This window comes from Barbus barbus, assembly GCF_936440315.1.
Source record: "Barbus barbus genome assembly, chromosome: 4".
NCBI classification, from domain to species: Eukaryota; Metazoa; Chordata; class Actinopteri; order Cypriniformes; family Cyprinidae; genus Barbus; species Barbus barbus.
Genome location: NC_136732.1, coordinates 28,251,161 through 28,275,172, shown reverse-complemented (window position 1 = coordinate 28,275,172; position 24,012 = coordinate 28,251,161). Strand labels below are relative to the sequence as shown.

At 38.2% G+C, this 24,012-nt stretch overlaps 2 protein-coding genes across 3 annotated transcripts in view; one reads left to right on the top strand and one right to left on the bottom strand.

Moving 5' to 3' along the window:
- Positions 1-10,059, top strand: part of LOC306869093 (proline-rich protein 12-like) — a 28,012-nt gene extending 17,953 nt beyond the window's left edge. Inside the window, exons 9-16 of the mRNA XM_079415696.1 lie at positions 2,444-2,560; positions 2,681-2,814; positions 4,728-5,365; positions 6,623-6,742; positions 7,592-7,689; positions 7,811-7,942; positions 8,716-8,811; positions 8,903-10,059. Of these exons, the coding sequence (XP_079271822.1) occupies positions 2,444-2,560; positions 2,681-2,814; positions 4,728-5,365; positions 6,623-6,742; positions 7,592-7,689; positions 7,811-7,942; positions 8,716-8,811; positions 8,903-9,040 (1,473 nt within the window). The 3' untranslated portion in view covers positions 9,041-10,059. The remainder of the gene's footprint in view (positions 1-2,443; positions 2,561-2,680; positions 2,815-4,727; positions 5,366-6,622; positions 6,743-7,591; positions 7,690-7,810; positions 7,943-8,715; positions 8,812-8,902) is intronic.
- On the bottom strand, positions 9,127-19,153 carry LOC306869095 (chaperone Ric-8A-like). 2 transcript variants are annotated; one of them, XM_079415699.1, is made up of 14 exons: positions 18,802-19,153; positions 18,613-18,703; positions 18,251-18,298; positions 17,988-18,005; positions 17,297-17,389; positions 16,349-16,968; positions 16,091-16,229; positions 15,392-15,580; positions 13,612-13,706; positions 13,380-13,530; positions 12,765-12,860; positions 12,193-12,337; positions 11,092-11,362; positions 9,127-10,937 (listed from the first exon to the last, which is right to left on the bottom strand). In XM_079415699.1, the coding sequence occupies exons 2-14, from the start codon at positions 18,700-18,702 to the stop codon at positions 10,799-10,801; spliced, it is 2,094 nt and encodes a 697-aa protein (XP_079271825.1). In that variant the 5' UTR covers position 18,703; positions 18,802-19,153; the 3' UTR covers positions 9,127-10,798. The 2 variants fall into 2 exon arrangements, with proteins under 2 accessions (XP_079271825.1, XP_079271826.1); XM_079415700.1 differs by having other exon boundaries at positions 16,091-16,226; positions 18,802-18,885.
- Positions 19,154-24,012: the final 4,859 nt, after the last annotated feature.

Here is a 24,012-nt window from a genome sequence, read left to right as displayed (position 1 = left end):
ACTGTCGTCCATAAAATGCGTTGCACAAATTCAAACATTTGGGTTGTGCTGTTTTGTTGTATACAAATCTTAATCAATGATTCCTAATTGCTTTCGGAAGGCCAAATAAAGAGCTTTTGCTTTCGCAAATAAACACAGTGTCTCCCTGACATGGTTGCATCAACACTACAGCGGTTACTGAAACCTAGTGATGTTACGTTCGTGAACGAATCGTTCTTTTTGAACGAATCTTTTAGGTGAACGAATCATTCTCGTTCACGTAATCCATTGACTGAGACTCATATTTCTCGTTCACTGAAATTCCTCCCTCCACCGCAGCGCGCCGCTATTGCGCGCATGCGTAGCTCTGGACCGTTTCATCTGTCAAAGAATGACTAAACCTCGAGCCAATAGCCTTCGAGTATGATACGAGGACGGAGCATGTGATTTGTTGAATCTAGTGAACGAATACGCCCTTCATTGAGTTGCTTTGAGTTTGAAAGAGTCAAATGAACTGTTACATACATACATCTCGTCTCATTATTACGTTCGTCGTTCGAACAACTGGTTCTTTGTTTTATTTTTTTATATTATTGTTTTATTTTTTTTATTATTTTTTGATTTATCATTTTGTTTTATTTATTTATATTATTGTTGTTTTATGTTTGAACAGTTACATACTTTTAAATAAAAAAATATTTAATTATGTTAGTCATGTCATGCACTTTTGTTTGTTTAAAAACTGTGAAACATAAAAAAAATGGCAGTATTGATTATTTGCGTCACGTCATCCCATCTCATTTGCGTCACGTGACTCACGTCAGCAAATAGCATTTCAGCTCGGGTTTAGAAGGGGCATGTAATTGGTTGGATCGAACGAACGAACGAATATAATAGCATCATTGACCGAGATGGCTCTGTTTTGAGTCTGAACGAGAGAGAGATCTCCCGTTCGTGAATGAATTGAACGAACTGGTAGCTATACCCAGTTCGTTGACCGGGTAGGTCGGCCATTCTGTCAATCTAGTTCATCAATCAGCAGAAAGCGGATGCAAAGCACAGGTATCCGTACTGTGCACGCTTGTTTATATTCATATTTTACATACAGAATAACTCCTCGTTTAACATAATCTCAGATTTGAACGTGTAAATCTCTGCCTAAACAATTAAATGTTAACTAGCCTAGTATGCAAACAAATAAAAAAACACTTGTGCATTGGTCATCCGAAAAGAGTGTAATTTAAAAGATAAAAAGAGTAATGACTTTGATTACTTATTTAGACTTATTTTATTCATTTAATGAGAAGGGCACACTTTTTAATGAAGCCAAATCGGTTTTTATTTTGTAACAAGTAAATACGTTAGTTGAACGGCACATGCTGACGTATTTGTGTAATATGGAAAAATGGTCACTGAACGAATTAGTGAACGAATCTGAACGAATCATTTTGGTGAACGAACGAAAAATGAACGAGTCTCTGGAAAGAACGAAAATTTCCACCACTACTGAAACCACACCTTCTTTCTTTGCGTGAACATTTGGGCGGCATTACAAAAATATTTCCACATCATGACGTGGACATTTGGGGGCGTGTTTGAATGAGCTGTTTTAAGGGGGCGTGGACGAGTCTTATCTTTTATAAAGAATATCTCTGGGTTTGAGACTTTAGTCTTTGCAACTTTGTGCATAGATGAGATCCTTAAACAGCTTGTAACACTCCAAAGAGAAAGGACAACTTGAAATTGCATCATATGACCCCTTTAATCAATATCACACAAAGGGTGTCGTTTCTTTCTCCAAAAATTACCATGATTACAAATGTAAAATAGATTTTTTTTTACAACAGTTCAAAAAAACAAGACGTTAATTAAGAGACTTACGTTTTATACACCACATGACCTGTTTTTGGCCAATTTTGACTACAAAAATAATTCAAAACACAGCCACACAATAGATACCAGCACAATAACACACTCAGCAAAACACTGATTATCGTTATCGATTAAATCCCAGAAAATATTGATATATAATTTTTTTTTATCAATATCACACACCCCTATCTCCAACCCCAATCAAATACACCCGAACCTGCTAATCAAAGTGTTCAGGATAACTTGAAAATTACAGACAGGCGTGCTCAAACATGGTTGAAGCTGAGGTCTTCAGAACGGTAGCTCTCCAGGAGCAGGGTTGGAGATCAATGGTCTGTCGCTTGTTTGAATTTTGAGATGTAGGCGTTACAGTAAAAAATTCATGCTTAGAGTTAGGACTGGGTTTAAGCAGAATAAATGATTTGAAAAATGTTGTTTCTGTGGAAGGTCCAGTTATGTCAAAAGATTAAGCATGTGCATGGATGAATCATTCACAATAAAATCTACAACATACATTTACAAAATATATGAAGAATGAATTTTTATTTAATGCCAATTTAACTACATGCTCAGTTTTCATGGCTTTTCTCAGCTGGCGCTGCAGACCGGACGAGAGCCTCCTCCAATCTGGAGGGTCCAGAAAGCTCTGCTGCAGAAGTTTGCTCCTGAAATCAAAGATGGACAGCGGCAGTTTTGTGCTACCAGTAATGTGAGTGTGTTTTTGTATTTAATAAGAATTAATAGCATGCATTGGATGGCTTGCATGAAAATGTAACACTACACCACCTCCTTAAACTCATGCTATCTGTCCTCTGTCACTCTTTGGCAGTATTTGGGCTACTTTGGAGATGCAAAGATGCGTTATCAGCGTTTATATGTCAAATTCTTGGAGAATGTGAATAAAAAGGATTATGTCCGAGTGTGCTCGCGGAAACCCTGGCATCGACCCAGTCTCACACTGAGGTAATTTCACTCTAAATGCACTCCTGCAGCTACTGTGGTCCTGTGCTATATTGCAGTTAATGCAGTAGTTACTGTCAATCACAGAGTTCTGTGATCACCCTCATGCTTTTAAAACCTAAATGCTGTTGCTTTTTCAGTGGAGCGCAGAATTTTTGAATAATCTTCAAACAGCTTGTTTCATAAAACAGTTCACAGTGGCCTATGTGTGTCAAAAATTAAAATAACAAAACAAAACACTAAAAAGCACCAGAAATGTACAACCCGAATTCCGGAAATGTTGGGACATTTTTTAAATGTGAATAAAATGAAAATTAAAAGAATTTCAAAACACATGAGCCAATATTTTATTTACAATAGAAAATAGATAATATTACAAATGTTTGAACTGAGAAATTTTACAATTTTATGCACAAAATGAGCTCATTTCAAATTTGATGCCTGCTACAGGTCTCAAAATAGTTGGGACGGGGCATGTTTACCATGGTGTAGCATTTCCTGTTCTTTTCAAAACAGTTTGAAGACGTCTGGGCATCGAGGTTATGAGTTTTCGGAGTTTTGGTGTTGGAATTTGGTCCCATTCTTGCCTAATATAGGTTTCCAGCTGCTGAAGAGTTCGTGGTCATCTTTGACGTATTTTTCATTTTATGATGCGCCAAATGTTCTCTATAGGTGACAGATCTGGACTGCAGGCAGGACAATTCAGCACCGGACTCTTCTACTACAAAGCCATGCTGTTGTAATAGCGGCAGTATGTGGTTTTGCATTGTCCTGCTGAAATAGACGTTGTCTAGAGCGGAGCATATGTTGCTCTAAAACCTTTATGTACTTTCAGCATTCATAGTGCCTTCCAAAACATGCAAGCTGCCCATACCTTATGCACTTATGCACCCCATACCATCAGAGATGCTGGCCTTTGAACTGAATGCTGATAACACACTGGAAAGTCTCCCTCCACTTTTGCCCGGAGGACACGGGTCCGTGATTTCCAACAAGAATGTCAAATTTGGACTCGTCTGACCATAGAACACTTTTCCACTTTGAAACAGTCCGTTTTAAATGAGACTTGGCCCTCAGGACACAACGGCGCTTCTGATGATAGAGCTTTAGTTGGCATCTGCAGATGGCACGGCGGATTGTGTTTACTGACAGTGGTTTCTGGAAGTATTCCTGAGCCCATTTAGTAATGTCAATGACAGAATCATGCCGATGAGTGATGCAGTGTCGTCTGAGGGCCCGAAGACCAGGGGCATTCAACAAAGGTGTTCGGCCTAGTCCCTTTACGCACGGAGTCTCTGAATCTTTTGATGATGTTATGCACTGTAGATGATGAGATTTGCAAAGCCTTTGCAATTTGACCTTGAGGAATGTAGTTTTTAAAGTATTCCACATCTTTTTACGCACTCTTTCACAGATTGGAGAGCCTCTGCTCATCTTTACTTCTGAGAGACTCTGCCTCTCTAAGACATCCCTTTTAAAGCTAATCATGTTACAAGCCTGATGTCAATTAACTTAATTTGTTGCTAGATGTTCTCCCAGCTGAATCTTTTCAAAATTTCTTACTTTTTCAGCCCTTTGTTGCCCCCGTGCCAACTTTTTTGAGACCTGTAGCAGGCATCAAATTTGAAATAGACTCATTTACTGGATAAAAGTGTAAAATTTCTCCGTTTAAATTTTATGTTCTCTATGTTCTATTGTGAATAAAATATTGGCTCATGTGATTTTGAAAGTCTTTTAGTTTTCATTTTATTCAAATTTAATAAACGTCCCAACATTTCTGGAATTCGGGTTGTAGTCCATCTGACTCATAATTTCACAAGGCTGAGTAAATAATGACAGAATTTTAATTTCAGTTGAACTGTCAATTTTATCAGTATATTGTCATTGCTAAGATGAATGTCTTTCCTTTCTACCAGACGCCAGTCACTTCCTAAGCCACAACCTGTGCGTAGCTTGACTCCACCTCGCATGGAACGAGAAGATAGAGAGAAAGAAAGAGAGAGACAACGGGAGAAAGAGCAACGGGACCAAAGGGAAAAGGAGAAGGAGAGAGAAAAGGAAAGGGAGCGAGAACGAGAGAGGGAACAGATTGAGAAATCTAGGAGAGAAAAGGAGAAACAAAAAGAAAGGGAAAAAGAGAAACAAAAAGAAAGGGAACGAGAGAAGGAAAGGGAAAAACAAAGAGAGAAAGAAAGGGAAAAGGAAAAACAAAAGGAGAGAGAGAGGGAAAGAGAAAGGCAAAGAGAAAGGGAGAAAGAGAAGGAAAGGGAAAAACAACGAGAGAAGGAGAGGGAGAAAGAGAAAGAGCGAGAGAAGGAAAAGAAGCTCCATGAGCGACAAACTCAAGAGAAGCTGGAGAGGAGAACGGCCATTGTGGAGCGCGGGAGGGTCAAAGAGGAGAAGAGAGTTGTAGAGAAGAGGGTTGACAGGACGAGGAGCAGACCTGTGAAAGTAAAGGCAGAACCTCCACCTAAAAAGAGGAAGAAGTGGCTTAAAGAAATGCCCTCTTCATCTGATTCAGACTCCTCCCCTGACCCACCCAGTGAGGATGAAGGTGTGTATGGCTTGGCTACGTATGTGCAATATACTGTGTGTGTGTGTGGTTTTAAACTTCAGTTTGGGGTAGCAAGATTTAAAAATTTTTTAAAGAAGTTTCTTATCCATTTATTTGATCACAAATACAGTAAAAATGTTAATAATATATATATATATATATATATGTATATATATATATATATATATATATATATATATATATATATATATATATGTATATATATATATATATGTAATTGTTGCATTAAAAAAAAAAATCTAATTATATATATATCTATACTGTATATATAATTATTCATTTGATGGCAAAGCTGAATTTTCAGCAGCCTAACATTATTCCAGTCTTTAGTGTCACATGATCCTTCAAAAAGATTGTTGGTGCTCAAAAGACATTTCTTGATATTTTGGAAATCATGCTAATTTTTTTCAGGATTTTTTTTATGAATAGAAGGTAAAACAAAGTACACCGTCACATTTGAAAATGTATTACATCCTCGCTGAATAAAAGAATTCTGTTCTTTCAAAAAATAAAATAAAATCTTACTGACCACAAACTTTTGAATGGTGGTACCATGGTTTGAAGTAAAAACCATGATATGTAAATATTGCAATCTTTCCGTATATATCATAATACCATGGTGTTACTTTTTAATACCATTCAGTATTTTACAGTGGTTCCAACACAGTATTTCTACATAAGGTTTGTCATGGCACTCAAAACTCAAAAGACTCAAACCAGCATACTAGTAACGGCAAACTACTGTTCAATTTTAAATATGGTAACAATTGTATTGCTATAACCCAGGTGTCACCAGACGCGGTCCTGGAGGGCCGGTGTCCTGCAGAGTTTAGCTCCAACTTGCCTCAACACACCTGCATGGAAGTTTCTAGTATACCTAGTAAGAGCTTGATTAGCTGCTTCAGTTGTGTTTAATTAGGGTTGGAGCTAAACTCTGCAGGACACCGGCCCTCCAGGACCGAGTTTGGACAGCCCTGTACTAGGTATACTTGAAACTTCCAGGGAGGTGTGTTGAGGCAAGTTGGAGCTAAGCTCTGCAGGACACCAGCCCTTCAGGACCGAGTTTGTAGACCCCTGCTATAATCTGTCTATAAACCAGCACACTGTATGAGATGATGGACACTGAATTTAGTTCTTTTAGCATGTCCTTGCAAGCTGTCAAAGTGTGTGTGTGAAAGTATTTTCTGGTGTGTGCCTTCTGGTTTTTAATGTGTTTTGCATCTGTTTTATCTTCAGTATCCACACGGAGTGGGATAAACAGTCGGGCCATGAGAGAGATGTTCCGCAGTTATGTAGAGATGCTGGTCAGCACTGCTCTGGACCCGGACATGATCCAAGCTCTTGAGGACACCAACGGTGAGCACACAGCTTTAACTTAAATACAAAGTGCATGTGCAGAGGATTGGGTGGAGTGATTAAGGGAGAGAAGGATGGAGAGAATAATGAAAGAGGAGTTTAATAAAGCAAAGGAGGCAGAGAGAGGGGACAATGAAGTGAGGCTGGAAGAATACTGACAAGCAAAAGATGCTTAGAAAAGAGGAGTGGAAAGTTACAGTGACTAATGAAGGCTGTTAATATAAGTTTCATTAAATTATGTTTTTAGGCCAAAGATGTCATCAGGCCTAAACGCAAAGATATCTGAAAAAGTAACATATTGTAGCAGTGATTAAACCTGTGCCTATAGATAAAGTTGCAAAAATCATCTAACAATATTTTAAACAGCAGTTTGCTAATTCTTTTGCTAGTTAAATCTGTTCAAGAGTTACCCTTTTTTTGAGAAATGTATACTTTTATTCAGCAAGAATGCAGCCAATTGATCAAAAGTGTCTGTTATATAGTTAATTTTTTTTTTACTTTTCAAATAAATGCATTTTTTTAAACTTACTTTAAATTCATAAAATAATTCTAAAATGAAAAAAGCTATAATTTTCCAGAATAAAAATATTTGGGGTTTCAGTGCTTTTCTTTCAAAAACAAAACAAAACAAAAAAATGACAAAACCCAACCCCAAACCTTTGAACAGAAATAAAATATTTATAGTTACGTTATTTATCACATTGCAGGACCATTTAAAATGAACTAGAGAAAAACTTAAGGTGCAAATATCCTATAATCATATAAATGTGAATCTTAAGTAATGCTATTTTTCAGTTTAGTAACTAAATACCAATGCATTACCACTGGCTCCTCCCCTTTTGTCCTCAGATGAGCTTTATCTCCCACCCATGAGAAAGATTGACAGTATCCTCAACGAACAGAAACGAAGGCTGTTAAGAAGGGTCAACATGAGTGTCCAGCATCAGGTGACACTGGCTTTCAGTGATACACAAATGCATTCCTCTTGAGTACTCTAGACGTCTTGATTTGTGTTTTCTGAGGAACATGTCTGGCGGTCTCTCACTCTGCCTCTTTTCCATTCTGTAGGAGGCACTGCACATGTTCCCTCAAATGACAGCAGACCCCCTAGACTCTGGAGCGGTTAAAGTGCACCTGGGTGGAGAGAGTTACAACCGCAAAACCCTTAACAGAGTCAAAAGGAGCCTTCCCAAACAGCAGGCATGTTGTATACACAATTGTTTCTCACATAATTAAGCCATTTAGTAAGAAACTGCAAGAAGTGTTTGGGCACTTTAGCCATACCTAAAAATATATATCTAGCTATATCAATCATAGGCCCCTAAATCTAATTATTAATCAAATTGTAACTGTATCGCAGCATGTTTTAGGTATCGGCAAATATTGTATTGCTCGGTAAGAATTTATTTCAGATTGTATCATGATGAAACTTTTAAATTTACTACCTCTATTGCATTATATGACAAAATAAAAAACAAAACAACAGGCATTGATTTTAAAGAAAGACAGTACAAATTAATTTTTTTTTTTTAATCATGGTTTTTAAATGTTAGTTGATTAAATGTTGTTGTTTTGATGAATTAAGCCTGTGATTTCTGGACCATTTGATTTAAGTATCATAGCAAAAATGGCTAAAAAGCACCATTTGTTTGCAGATGCCAATGATTTGATGTTTTGTTATATAATGCAATGAAGATATTTTGAAAAATGAGAATAGATTTTGAAGAATGTTTTAAATATTTTTGTCCCTATAATAAAAGTGGACATTGGACCCCTTTGACTTTCATTTTCATTTTTCAGAATATGTTCTTTTGCTTTCCAAACATGAAAGAAAGTCACACAGGTTATTTGGTGAATTGTCCCTTTAAGTGTCCAAAAGCTTTTTGTGGTCATTGAATTCCAATAATACATCTGTCTTGAAATCTCTGAGCTCTTTTTCTTCACTTGTAACCCCATCTCTCTCTGCTTGCCAGGACCTGAAGCTGTCAACAGAGACTTGTCGAATATACAGTCTCTATCACTCTCTCCATCACTACAAATATCATACATTTCTGCACTGTAAAAAAGAGGTATGAGGATATATGAGCTTATTTAAGAAATGCAACACCGTATCCGTATATTAGCCTGTAAAAGCCCTCGCCTCTCTTTCTCCCTCCTCAGACGGACAGCATAGAACAGGCAGCTGAGGAGGATCCAGGCCAGGAGGAGGTGGTTCAGCAGTGCATGGCCAACCAGGGCTGGCTAGAGACTCTGTTCAATTCCTTCATTGAACTGCTGACGCTCAGCACCAAGGCTTAAGATCCAGCTGTCGACGTTCCAAGCACGTCCTATTTGGAGAAGGGATAAACTCCTCTCAAACAAAACCGGTGCACCTCCAGGTTGAAGGAAAATTAGATTTTCCTTTGCAGAATGTGTAAGAGCCACTGGCGGTTTAAGCTGTTGCATTTTAACATAAAAATGTTTTTGTAAAGCTTTCATTCCTCTCTCTTTCATTATGTGTCAGCTCCCTGCGACGGGAGCCACAGGGAGACGGTATGAAAACTACACATTTTCGCTTTTTTTTTTGTTAAGACGGTTGTCTGTACAGAGACGAATAAAGATAGTGCCAAAGGGAACAGGGTTGAAAACCTCACTGGTCAGCAGTGTTTTGGCAGAGGTGAGCTTTGAATGCTATGTTCCATGCACACACTTATATATAAATATGTATTATGAACAATTATGATTTGTATTATTTATACATGGACATTTATACATGGTTACCTCCCAAAGCTGGGGTGGTTTGCTGTTATTATTTTGAATAATAATGCTCATGTTTTATGAGGGTGTACATGAAATGGGCCACTCGTTACCCCCTATTCTTCCTGTCCCCTAAGCTGAAGGACAAGGCGGATAGGATGCCGACAAAAGAGCGGTGTCAAAGCAGTGTGTAGTTCCTTTTTTTTGTCAAAAAATAGAGCAAAAGAAAAATGTATTTAAAATAACAACAAAAAAACTTTCTGTTTGTTCTTTAAAAGAAAATACGGAAAAAGAGGTGTATTTGTTCGTTTTCTTAAAGAAAACACGACTGCGCAGAGGGATGTAATAGTTTTAAAGTGCAAAATGTCTGTGTTTACTGTTTGTTTTTTTATCTGTTGGTTGTTTACTACGATTATTATTATTATTTTGGAGGTTTGCTTTTTTCTCTCTTCTGTAAATATTGTACAGTTGCTTCAGTCTCTCTCTACCTGTCCCTCATCTGTACATGAATCCTCCTGTATTTGACAAACGCAAATAAAAGAAAAGAAAAATGAGTTTATGAAAATGATGCATTTTCACACAAGACTGCCTTGGATTTATTTATTGTATTTGTTCTAGATATACTTGCTGGTATTATACGGGTAGGAATGATATCGTGGAGGGAAATACATTGGAAATCAAGCAGTACAGTCAAAAAAGAACCTACTCTAAATATTGTACTTGGGTTCGAAGTTTACTAATCATTTTGTAAATGAAAACATTTCTCTGAGGATGTGTTTTTATTCAGCGTTAGACTGATCCTCAGCAGTTCTCTTCAAGGTAAATATTCCACTCCTGCCAGAGCGCGAGAAAAAAAAGAATCTGTAGAACTGCATTTCCTGTTGTTACCATAGTAACATAACCATGGCAACACCAGCAGCATTTTCCAGGAGTGTCTGTCTGTCTTTGGAGTGATGGCTGTCTCTCTTTGTCTCTTTCTTTCTCCTTTGCTTCTTAGTAGCTTTCTATTTTACGGTTTCTAGCTCATCGTGACTCACAAGAGTTTTTACAAAGAAATGACATTCTCCGCTATTTTGTGCACATTATAAATGATTATTTCTTGCCTCCCTTATTTTTTTCTTCACATATCATACAGAGCTTCGTTTATTCTGTTTTCTGTCTCGATAGCATTTATTTTTACATCCACCAACTGATTAAATGAAACAAATTATTTCCTTATAAGTTACATGATTTTTAGTTGCGCTATTATTATTGTTCAGGCATTCGTATAAAATATCTTGCACCTGTCTTTCATTAATCATCATTATCATCTTGTCATCACTACTGCTCTGTTTCACTCTCATCTTCCTCCTCCTCCTCCTCCTCCTCCTCCTCCTGTACAGCGCTGTGCCTCGTCTGGCCACAAAGCGGCGCCAGTTCGCCGTCTGTTGTCACTCCCATTGGCTGAATGATTTTGTTCCTGAGTGGGTGTGGTGGAAGGATAATAATGATGAAACAATAGTAATATTAATAAAGGCTGCTGTATATCATAAGGGGATCAACTGTTCACTACACATACGTTTTGAACAGAAAATCAGTGATGATTTCTGGTGGATTCTCTCTGACACACATACCGTGAGAGCCTGTTGAACATATTTATGAGTCTGAGCGCCTCGGCCTCTTTCTCTTCTTCAGTCATTCCTTCCATTGGATCAGGCTGTTCCTCCTCCACCCGTCCCGTCACAGGGTTAATCCTGTCCTTGGCCTGTCTGTACTCCTCCGTGTCTGAGTCAGAGTCACTGGAGTACTGCGGTTGAGGAGAGGGGCCGCGGCCGTTTAAAAGACCCCGTGCCGCCAGCAGCCCCGCTGCATTACCGTAACCAGTGTACTTCACAAACCTGCTCACTGGGAGAGAAAGAGTTCATGAATACCATTCTGTTTTAAATGTCACAGAAAGGCGTATTATGAATAGAGTGCTGCACAGATGACATTTTTGTAGGCCGAAACCAGAAAATGAATTAGCATTTTAGCACTTCTGGTTCCATTGCCCTGAAGGCAATGGGCTTTTTGAATGGGTCTTTGGTTAAATGCCTGAAATAAGTTTTATGCTTAAGATGAGCTCAAGATATTTTCATGTTTTAATGATATATAATACATCAGTAATACCCCTTGTGATTTTTAAAAAGCAGTTGCTAACATGAGGTTAAATGGAACAACTGAGGTTGTCAGGGACATTGAACATCATCACACCAAACAAGAAGGTTCATCCACTCACTAGTCTGCTTTTACAGCCTTACTGTATTTATAATAGCAATCTTGCAAACTATTTTGTCTCAAAATTTAAAGAAAAATGTTTTGAACAAAGATTGAAAGAGTTTTCCAAAACAGTGGTGGTGACATTAATGTCATGCAACCGTGGTGGAGTTTGTTTATAGTCTACATTCAGCATTTACTTCTGGCGATTGTATTTAGGCTTTAAAATTCATAAAAGCTGTGTTCATTTGTGACGATTAACATGATGAACAAAACATGTAAGAATCATGTTTGATTTTTGTCAAGGGATGCAGGGTGATGTTAACTTCTGGGTTGGCCTACAAAAATACTTTTTCCCTGCATGTTCAATTATAACATGTTCATACCATGAGACATGAATATGATAATCATTTGCAATCATGGTATATGTAAAGTATGAATGTCAGTGCACTTTACATGGTGCAGTAGATGCATATATGTACCATTTTCTTTACAGAGCACAAAGAGAAGCTCAGCTGCACAGTGTTTGATATCAGTGTCGACATGGGTCATTAGTCGCACTAGTTTGCTCCTCAGTGTGCTCCCCTGTTCAGGCCTCATCTCAACGTTTCTCAGTGGAGGCAGGATCTGTTCAAAAATAGCACAGGATCAGGCTCAAGGTGCACAACCACGAGAATAACAAGTATATGTTGTGTCAAACTTAAGGTTTCAAGTTGTGCTCCAAAAGTAACACCTATACTCACACCAAGGATGAAAACTATGAGGATAACAATAACTATACAGTTTTTAGTATTACAGTTTTGAGTCCATACCACAGCTATAACGATAACGGCAAAGAGGAAAAATATAATTAAAATAATTTTCAGAATGAATTTTCCAGCTGATAAATAGTAAAAACACTGACAGCCAAACAGACAACATAACTGCAGCATGCTCTTATAATAAGTTGAACGCTAATGTAATTGTTGCTGTAGTTATCTTCATAGTTATCGTTCTTGGTTTGAACAGTTTGAAACACACTGAAATTGTCAAAATTTTGAGGTGAGAATCGTACCTGCTGTCTGAGATAGTGCCTAGTTTCCCTGTGTGCTTTGCTGCTCTCAGTCAACAGGTTTAACACTGGAGCCAACTTTTCCTTCATCGTATGGCCCTGTATAATTTACATTTAAAGACATAACATTCTATAATGAAATAAATTGTACAAATGCAAACTATTTAGGCCTATAAGTTTATATATATATAAACCCCATCTAATAAGAAGACAAACCTCTGGCCTGTTACAGGCATAGTTAATTTAAAAATGTAAATTCTGTCTTCAATTGTTGTTCCAAACCTGTGGACATCCTTTCTTCTGTGGAACACAAAAGAGAATATTTTGAAGAGTGTTGGTAACAAACAGTTTTGGTTAACATTGACGTCCAGTGTATGGACCAAAACATTTCTCAAAATATCTTATATGTTCCAATGAAGAAAAAGTTTGATTTAAACAAAATGAAGGTGAGTAAATGATGACAGAATTTATATTTTTGGATGAACTAACTGTTTAACATGCATGTCATGGAAACTGAACCCCAGTCTATAAAGTCCCTGGAAATCGAACCCTTAACTTTGGCCTTACAAGTGCCATGTTCTTGTGCTACAGGAACACTAGACAGTTCAGAGCGCTCACTCTGTCCAGTCTCTTCTCCATGAAGAGTAGCAGAGTGTGAACGCAGTCCATGTTGACTCCGCCGGACTCCTTCGAACCTTCAGACAGGCGAACAGACAGCAGAACATCCAGGCACTGCAGAGGGAGCGCTGAGAGCACATTCACTGTGTGTCTGTGGATATTCAGCACAGAAGAGTTACAGAGATCAATAGGACGAGACCTCTCAAGACCATGGTTTTATTCTTACTCTCACCCTTGCAGCTCCTCTTTTCTATCCTCTCCCTCACAGGGCACGAGCAGACAGTGACGCAGGACTGCAGCTAGGTGACGATACAAAGCTCCAGCCTCCTGTGGCAGAAGGAGAACCAAAGCATTGACAGTAAAATTAAATTCTTACCCTGTCTTAACCTTAACCTGTTATGGTGGATAGGATAGATTTTTATATATATAAATATGTGTGTGTGTGTGTGTGTGTGTGTGTGTGAGTGAGTGTGTGTGAGAGTGTGTGTGTGTGTGTGTGTGTGTGTAATCAAATTAAGAATTCTTTTCCATGACTTATTCATTCATTCATTCATTAAATCTTTCCTCATGTCAGGTCACATTGTACAAATTCATTCCCAGTGTTGGGGAGTAACTAGTTACATTTAACAGAATTATGTAATTTAATTACAAAATAAGGTTACACTTTATTAAGGTGTCCTTGTTACAGTGTAATTATACATTTAAGTACTGAGTAATATTAATTAACTACATGTACTTACTATATAGTTTAGGTTAGAAATAGGATTTGGCTTAGGGTTACTTGCATGTAATTATGCATACTTAATTGTTATTATAATAGTAAGTATATGTAAAATGTGTAACAAGAACACCTTAAAATAAAGTGATACCCAAAATAAATGTAATTGTAATCTGTTACAAGTTACTGAGAAAAAAATGTGTAATTAAATTACAGTTACTTATGAAAGATTACAAAGGGGGTTACATCTGAATATTTTCACACACATACAGTTTTGATTTCTTTCTTTCCCAAAATGCATTGACTGCTCTAATATACGAGACACCAATGTTTTAGGATTATGGAACACAGAAGAGGACACACGTTTATTTGATAACTGCTTTATTTCCTATTTGGGCTTGTGTATATGCTTTATTTTTTTTTCCCCAAGGCATTGTTAGATGCCAGATTATTTTCTACGCAAAGATTTGATTTCAAAAACAGTCTCATAGCTATTATTTAGTTATGATTTTAAATCTGTATTTAACCTCAGAATGATATCAAAGTAAAAAGAGGTGCTAAAGTCTGATTTTGTGGTGGCTTTGCTTTAAAATTAAATTATTATAATCTTAATTCAAGGTATGGCGGATTTTGAAAGTGTGACCGTAAACAGTGTTGAGTACTACTGTAAGGTTAACCCTGTCTGCTTTACATGTTTGAAAATGATTAACTGTTTAGAAAAATTTTGATTTTGTTTTTAAATTAGAATTTTGAAAAAGCAATCTAAAAGTAATCAAATGTAATCAGTTACATTAATAAAGTAATTGAAATACTTATAACATTTTAAATAGGGTAACTTGTCATCTGTAATCTATTACATTTCCAAAGTAACCTTCCCAACACTCGTTTTAGTTTAGTTAAATTGTAGTTATGAATTAAGAATATCTTTGTTTTTATCTCCCTACATGCCCTGTACAGGGCTCTGTGCTTTTCATGTTTAACTAACAGTTTTTTTTATTATTGACATCATCCCCCAGAAAGGTTTTGGGGTTGGAACACAGCATCAGTTAGTATTAGCATTGGATTGATATGTGATGATATACAAAGTTTTGTGCTGTTTGGTTTGTGCAGTTCCATCCTATTCATAATAAATTACAATTATCTTTATGTTTGATCATCTATAATATAGAAATGTCAGAAAAAGGTAAAAAAAAATATATCAAAATAAGCAATGGCTTAGCTCCTTAGCTCTTTATGTCTATTTTGTTAATGATGGAATGACCCAGCTGTGGTCATTAGGGGTTAAAGAAATTACCTCATCTACTTCCTGTCTGTGCACACTGTAGGTAATGTTGAACAGGGTCTTGAGAATCTCAAGGGCACGCTGAGTCACCTCCTTACACACAGGGGGTGCTGTAAGGTCAGTCAGCACCTCGTGTGTTTCACCCCAGCGCACTTCCAAAATCTGTTCCAGAGCAGCAGTCAGCATGGACACGCCGCGCTCCTGACAGGAAGAGCACATTGAATGATTCTCTGAAATGCCCATAGAAATGGAACAGGCAGTTTTGTGCTCGCCTAACACTTTCCTTTTTGTGGCCTTGATGACTAGGTGGTCTACACCCTGCAGTATCAAAAATTGTTTTATAAAATTTGCATTAAACAAAAATAGAAGTAAACAGAATTCAAACAGAATTAAAGTAAAAAAATAAAGTTCAGCTAAATGTTCCATCGTCCCCCTGTTTAGTAAAAATTATAAAATGACTCTGTACATCAATAATGATCGTTTAAATGACTTTATACACATAAAATATGCAAATACATTAATGGTATGGTAGTATTCACATGTTTTATAGCCCATATTTAAATTGCAGCACTTAATTTTTGAAAAACTTTAATGGGGAGTCCTGGCTCCATCTTTCTGTCCACCAAGCGGTCATTACCCTGAAAAAAGTGTACTCCAACAATCCAATAAACTTTGAAAGAATAATTTTTACAGTGCATGTATGATTGTTACCTGGCGGAGCTCTATCCTAAGCTCAGGCCGTAAAGCAGTCAACAGAAAGAGAAGTCGTAGTTCATAAAACTGACCGCTTGGAGGTGATGAGGAATGTATACCATCTTTAAGTCTCTCTGACAGGCCGTGGAGCAACCTGCTGAAGAAAAGAAAGTGCAAGAGAATGAAACGGAGAGAGTGAGTTTTCTATAATGATATTGAAATATTTATTGACACCGTACTTGGCCAATGCTTCACACGTAAAAATTTGAGCCACACCTCAGGATGCTGGCTCTCTCTTGTGCTTTTGGGCTGTTGTAGATGATATTGCACAGGGCCTTCATCGCCTCTTTCCTCCAGACCTCTCCATCATCATACCCCTCCTCCCCCTCCTCATCCTTCTCTCCTCTAGCATCCCTCTTTCCTCTTGTCAACAGCCCACAGACCCCATCTTTCCTCACGTTTTCTTCATGGTGGTCGTTTTGTGTTTCTCTCCCAATGTTACAGTTAGATGTCACATTCACAAGGTTGAACTGCAAGCCTCCTTCACTGACCAAAGGTTGAGCACAGGCTGCAGAGACACAGACTGAATCATCTCCCTCCCTGTAGCATGTTAGGTGTTGTGTATTGCTGCCATTACTATCCAGATGTGTCTCTGTCTCATTCTCCGGAGTGATGTCACTGTGGGAGGAGCCCCACTCAGCCTCCTCTTCTTCAGGCCAGGTAGGCAGGGCGGAGATGCCCCCCAGTTGAGCAAGAGTTAGAATGGCATAGTCCGTGATCAATGGTGCTAAGGCCTTTCGATCACGCGAGATAATTCGCAGAGTTCGCAGACACACCCTCAAAACTCCTGGCTGCAGCCGCATGCGAATGAACCAGATCAGAGCTGCAGCAAGCCTCTGGAAGAGACAGAGAGGAAAAAGATGGAAAGGTTTGAATTTTTAGTATTGTATTTGATGGGAATATATAATTAAATTCAACATGGCCAAACATATGTGGTGGACAAGCCTTCTAATTTTAGTTACGGTTTCAATGTAAGGAAGATAGAGTAAGATAGATAGATAGATAGATAGATAGATAGATAGATAGATAGATAGATAGATAGATAGATAGATAGATAGATAGATAGATAGATAGATAGATAGATAGATAGATAGATAGATAGATAGATAGATAGATAGATAGATAGAAGTTGTGAAAAAAGTTTGGGAAAGAAGTTTGACTCACCCTCCGCAGAACAAGATCTGGATCCTCATTCTCATCAGAGTCCAAATCTGAGTCAGCGTCTGGAACATACTCTCTCACTTTATTCCTGCGGAACTGAGTGGACAAGAACAAACAAATTCACAAGAGACAAGAGAAAGAGAGGTAAACAAGCAAACAAAAAAAAAAAAAAAAAAAAAAAAGCTTTTGCAATAATAAGAGGTGATATGGAAAGGAATGAAGACTGAAGATTCAGATTTAAACCATGGTCTGGATCTTTACATATAAACAACAGAACATTGAAGTTCATTGAAGACTATTAAAGGCTTTGGGTACATTCCTTCAACACAGAAGAGAGATTATAAAAGCTTTTCATTTATAAAAGCTTTATTTTGGGAGCCCGGGCATCATGAAGCGTATAACAGTGTAAATGGCTCTTGTGAATGCATGAGAACCAATAAATTATCTTTTTGACACACGGCACAATAATTGGTGCTTAATAACAACAAAATAATGAGCTCAAAAGAGTTTACAGGCGCATCCGACACAGACGCTCTGGGTGTCGGTATGTACAGGTGCCCCAGGGTAAGATAGACGGCGAGTAAATTAGTTTCAGATTACCCACCCCTCTCGTTTTTCTTCCCCACTCACTCCCTTCTTTATTTATCTACAGCAAATACCTGCTCTTTTTCTGTAGGTCATGTGAAAGATTTACCTCTTCCAGCTCTCTTTGCTGTTCTCAGTTCAGCCGAGATTAATGAGCATATGACAAAAAAGAGGGAAATTATGATTAAAAACATGCTTGTGAGTATTATATACACCGAATGAATGAGATGAGGGTGAAGTGAGGGATAAAGATAAGTGAAGGTGGATGAGTGAGATTTACATTATTAGCTGAGTTAATCCAAGCCATGTGTGCCCTCGGATTGAGGGCAGACAGATAAACACACAAACATTAGCATAGTCTTTAGAATTTACCTTTCTTCTCTCTCTTTCTTCCACATCAAAAAAGAAACATTGTGAGTTCTGTGAACACCAAAGGGAGAATTAAAAGGAGAAATATATGAGAGACGGCAGGATTTGAAGGCTCTGGGAATGCTAGACACATTAAAACTTCACCACACTGCAGAAACTGTAAAATGACTGGAGAAGTAATGAGAAACACCCTTCAGGTTTACTCCAGTTCTGTTGTCATGGAAACTGCTAATATCTGAGTCTTCTAGAAGTAGTAGAAGATTCTAACAGTTTTTTTTCTGTCTGGCACAGTGATCATATTAAGCACAGAATTAATCTTATAATATTTAATTAAAACTCAGCATTGCGCTTGAAATTGTATTTACCTCAGTGTTGTAATCATCCAGATGTGTTTGAACATTGTCCTGGTCGCCTTGTTTGATAAACTGAATAATCTTCTCCACGTCCACAGGCATTCTTAATAATTAATAATCAACCAAAGTATTTATAAAAAAATATATATACTGATATAACCTTATACAATACTACATAAAGATTCATATTCCTGCACTTACCCTCTTTTGGTTTTTCTTTGAGATTCCTTGCAAATGACACGTGTTTAGTGCGTCTCTGTCTTCATATGTTCCTCTTTGTAATCTGACAGGCCTCAGATTTAGCTGTGAGTAATCCCACCCATCCTCTCTCACTCATTCACACACTGCTCATAAAACTCCATGATTGTGCATTTGGTTTTGTCTATGGGCACATGTTTGCTCTATTATATTTTCTTTCTTAATAATGTAAAAATAATACTACTCACTGCAAGAGTTATCCTCAGAACAGGAGCGCTAATTAGTGAGAAAGCCAATAGGGCCAGACAATAGGAACCAAAAAAAGCTTGAGTAGCTATGCTGGCATTCAGACAGTGAGAAAAAGACAGGGTTGGAGAGAGAGATGAAAGGGGGTAATTAAACAAAGTGGGGGTCAGGAAGAGAAAGGCTGGGATGACTGGGGTGAGCTGATAATTATTTGTACTGATTGAAGGTGATTACTTGAGGCTAGTTGTTCAGCTCACTGATGGACCCTCATAAAATGCAGAGTCCATTGCAACAGAGAGACACACACACCGAGAGAGAAAGAGACAATAACCCCAGCACTACTGGGCTGGACGACACTTTCACTCTTGACGGGGCACAATCAAAATGACCAGACAGGAAAGAATTGCTATTTTGTGTTTCTTGATTTGTTAAGTTTTCTCATAAACAGAATGCAGAGATTTGGATTGCTCCTGCTGTCGCTGTGTGCCGGCTCTCTGGTGACCCATAGCGGCGCTTTTAGGAATCGAAGGCTGTGCGGCATTCATCCAAGAGGTGGAAGCGCTGCTGCTCGTCTGTGGTGAAAACGGCCTCTTCTACCAGCCTGGCAGGCGTGTCAGAGAGCACACTTTCCGTGAGTCTGGTTACACATGCATTTCTGTGCGATGCATTCCGTCAACTTTACAGTAAGAGATAGTCTCTCCATGTTTTTGTCGAAATTGTTTTGCGTAATAAGCATTAAGATAACCCAATCGATGCAAACTTAAGCTATTGGGTAAAAAAATATTTTATATCTATCTATGTGTGTTTGTAAGAGGTTAATAGGCTATATAATTCAAGACAGAAGAAAAATAAATGATAAAATCGAACTAAAATCACAATTTTTACATATAAGCATACCATATTTATTTAATCATCTACAGTGGGGTGGGGAAAACATTATTTGATCCCCTGCTGATTTTGTACCACTGATAAAGAAATTATCAGTCTATAATTTTAATGGTAGGTTTATTTGAACAGTGAGAGACAGAATAACAACAACAAAAAACGCATTTCAAAAAAGTGATAAATTGATTTGCATTTTAATGAGTCAAATAAGTTCAAGTTCAAATTACTTTATTTGTCCCCAGTGGGGAGTAGTGTAGTACAAATCACACACAAACACACACACAATACTAAAATTGCCTACCTTACAGGCATGGCTAAAAACAATAAACAATCAATAATAATAAGTCAATAAGTTATCTATGATTCTTTATATAATTTAGAAGCAGAATTGCAGCAGGTATGAAAGAGTGTTTATATCTATTAGTTCTAAATTTTGGGAGTTTAAAGCGTAATCCCGATGGCAACATCTGAAATTCAGCCTGTAAGGGATGAGAACTGACAGGATAGATTCAACCCTTCTTAACATCTGCTTCTGATAAAGTTCCTCCAGACCTTTCTGCTTAGAACCTGTGATGCAGCTACTCACCTTAATTAATCTTGAAAGGGAGTTTTTTTGTTTTACAGTAATGGACCCATACCAGCAGATTAAGGAGAAGGTAACAACCGACTCAACAAATACCTATAGAAAAGGGTCAACAGAGTCTTGTCCACATTAAACTTTGCCAGCTTCCTCAGGCAATACAGGCGCTGCTGGCCTCTCTTGCAAAGCAAACTGGTATTAGACTCGAAACACAATTTATCATCAATAATAGATCCTAAGTACTTATACTCTGTAACAACCTCTATTTCCTGACCATTTATACTAGATTTTTCAATGTTAGTGCACTTTGCGCCAAAAATCAATACACATGTCCTTGGTCTTAGAGGCATTCAGCTCAAGAAAGTCATCCTGACACCATGTTACAAAATGATCAATGACCGGACCATGTGAAGTTTCTTCATTGTTCAATAAGCTGACAATAACCGTATCATCAGCAAACTTCACAGTGTCGGTTTTCAGTCACAGAGCAACAATCATTAGTGTACATAGAGGAGGGGGGAAAGAACACAAACAGTAGTCTGGCATGGTTTCTGTTGCCCTCAAGGTGATTAAGAATGAGGTTGAGTACTGTTACAGTTGCATCCTGGACCCCTCTGTTGAGTCTATATGCAAACTGTAATGGGTCGAGGAGGCAGTTCGTCCTAGATGTCAATTCTCTCTTGATCAGCTTTTCTTCATAGGACTTCATAACAAGTGACGTAAGGGCCTGTAGTCATTTAAAGTCTTAGGGTGGCTATTCTTAGCAACAGGGACTATAATGGACTGTTTCCATAAGTCAGGGACCTTCTGTTGGCACATAGATTGATTAAAAATATAATTAAAAATAGGGCCTAGCTGTTCCGCACAACAAGAAAGAACACGGCTGCCAATATTGTCTGGGCCCGGACTTGTTTTGGCTTTGCAATATTTAAAGGTGTTCACAACACTTTGTGCAGAGAAACATACAGCTGATTGGGGCTGGGACAGTAAAGACTGTTTTTGGCCAACAATTTCGCTGCTAAAATCATATTTGTCAAATCTTGAATAAAATTGATTTAGTTCTTGGGCCAGAAATACGTCTGAGGTGAAGTCTTCCAATGCCACCTTTTTCTTTATTTTGTCATTTAGACCCACCATTGTTTTAATACTGTCCCATGCTGAGCCTAGGAGATTATTACTCAGTTTGTATTCCACTTTAAATTTATAATCCCATTTAGCCCTTTTAATTTCACGTTTAATCTCCTTTTGAATACTGTGTAATTCCTGAAGGTTATTTTGTCTGAATGCTATCTTTTTCTTTTTCAACAAGTCTTTAAGTTGTTTTCTCACCCACGGCTTGTTATTGGGGTATATTTTGACATCTTTTTTAGGAATTACAGTGTCCTCACAATATGCAACCCATGAGCTGACCACTTCAGTCAGTTCATCTATGTCCTTTGAAGATTGAACAAACTCCTCCCACAAGGTACAGTCCAAGCAGCCTTGCAGGGCCAGCGAAGCCTCTTCAGACCAGACCTTCACTTGCCTTGTATCACCCTCTGAAGGCAAGTGCGATACGCTGGTATAAGATGCACACAGTTGTGATCGGCAGAACCCAGGGGAGGGAGAGGGACAGATTTATAGGCACCTTTAATGGAGCCATAACACTGATCAAGAATCTTCCCATTTCTGGTTGGGCAGGACACATATTTATAAAAACATATTTTAAAATTTTGTTAAAATATTAAAATAAAATTTTGTCCAATGAGTTTTGTCCAAGTATTTGATCCCCTATCAATCAGCAAGATTTCTGGCTCCCAGGTGTCTTTTATACAGGTAAGGAGCTGAGATTAGGAGCACTCTCTTAAAGGGAGTGCTCCTAATCTCAGTTTGTTACCTGTACAAAAGACAACCTGTCCACAGAAGCAATCAATCAGATTCCAGACTCTCCACCATGGCCAAGACCAAAGAGCTGTCCAAGGTTGTCAGGGATAAGATTGTAGACCTACACAAGACTGGAATGGGCTACAAGACCATCACCAAGCAGCTTGATGAGAAGGTGACAACAGTTGGAAGAAACACAAAATAACTGTCAGTCTCCCTCGGTCTGGGGCTCCATGCAAGATCTCACCTCGTGGAATTTCAATGATCATGAGAACGGTGAGGAATCATCCCAGAACTACACAGGAGGATCTTGTCAATGATCTCAAGGCAGCTGGGACCATAGTCACCAAGAAAACAACTGGTGAAATCCTGCAGCACCCGCAAGGTCCCCCTGCTCAAGAAAGCACATGTGCAGGCCCGTCTGAAGTTTGCCAATGAACATCTGAATGATTCAGAGGAGAATTGGGTGAAAGTGTTGTGGTCAGATGAGACCAAAATCCAGCTTTTTGGCATCAACTCAACTCTCTGTGTTTGGAGGAGGAGGAATGCTGTCTATTATCCCAAGAACACCATCCCCACCGTCAAACAGGGAGGTGGAAACATTATGCTTTGGGGGTGTTTTTCTGCTAAGGGGACAGGACAACTGCACCACATCAAAGGGACGATGGACGGGCCATGTACTGTCAGGGCCAGGGCATTGAAGTCAGCCGGGGCATTGAAAATGGGTCATGGATGGGTATTCCAGCATGACAATGACCCAAAACACACGGCAACAAAGGAGTGGCTCAAAAAGAAGCACATTAAGGTCCTGGAGTGGCCTAGCCAGTCTCCAGACCTTAATCCCATAGAAAATCTGTGGTGGGAGCTGAAGGTTCGAGTTGCCAAACGTCAGTCTCGAAACCTTAATGACTTGGAGAGGATCTGCAAAGAGGAGTGGGACAAAATCCCTCCTGAGATGTGTGCAAACCTGCTGGTCAACTACAAGAAACGTCTGACCTTGTGATTTGCCAACAAGGGTTTTGCCACCAAGTACTAAGTCATGCTTTGCCAAGGGGTCAAATATTTATTTGACTCATTAAAATGCAAATCAATTTATATCTTTTTTGAAATGCGTTTTTCTGGATTTTTTTTGTTGCTACTATTGTATCACTGTATAACCCCCCTCCCCCATACACCAAAAAATTTCATTAAATTTGATCATTATTTACTTACTGTTATATCAAACCTATATAACTTTCTTACTTCTGTGCAACACAAAAGAAAAATATAGCGAAAAATGTTGTCAACTACACAGTTTTGATGCCCAATCTGTGCATTTCTTCTATTCTTTTATTGTTATTTAAATTAGACATTTCTCAAAACATGTTATTTATGTTCAGTAGAAGACAGAAAGTCGTACTGGCTTGGAATGACAAGAGGTTGAGTACATTAAGACAATGTTTGTGGTTGAACTAGGCCTATCCCTTTTTAGTCCGAAATGAATAGGATAGATTTATGATATTATTAAGCCATTAGACTACTCTTTAAAAAACAAAACAAAAAGATTTTTATATCAAAAGGGTAGCCTTTCAGGTGTAACATTTTTGTGACAGTCTCCAATTAATCCCCTGCAGCCAACCATCCCGAGATGGTCCACACTG

Excerpts from the sequence above, each read along its gene's own strand:
- LOC306869095 (XM_079415699.1), bottom strand. The coding sequence starts at position 18,702 with ATGCCTGTGGACGTGGAGAAGATTATTCAGTTTATCAAACAAGGCGAC. Across the intron at positions 13,531-13,611 it reads AGAAAAGAGGAGCTGCAAGG|ACACACAGTGAATGTGCTCT; the intron begins GTGAGAGTAAGA and ends GAATATCCACAG. Across the intron at positions 12,861-13,379 it reads TGGAGAAGAGACTGGACAGA|GGCCATACGATGAAGGAAAA; the intron begins GTGAGCGCTCTG and ends TAAATTATACAG.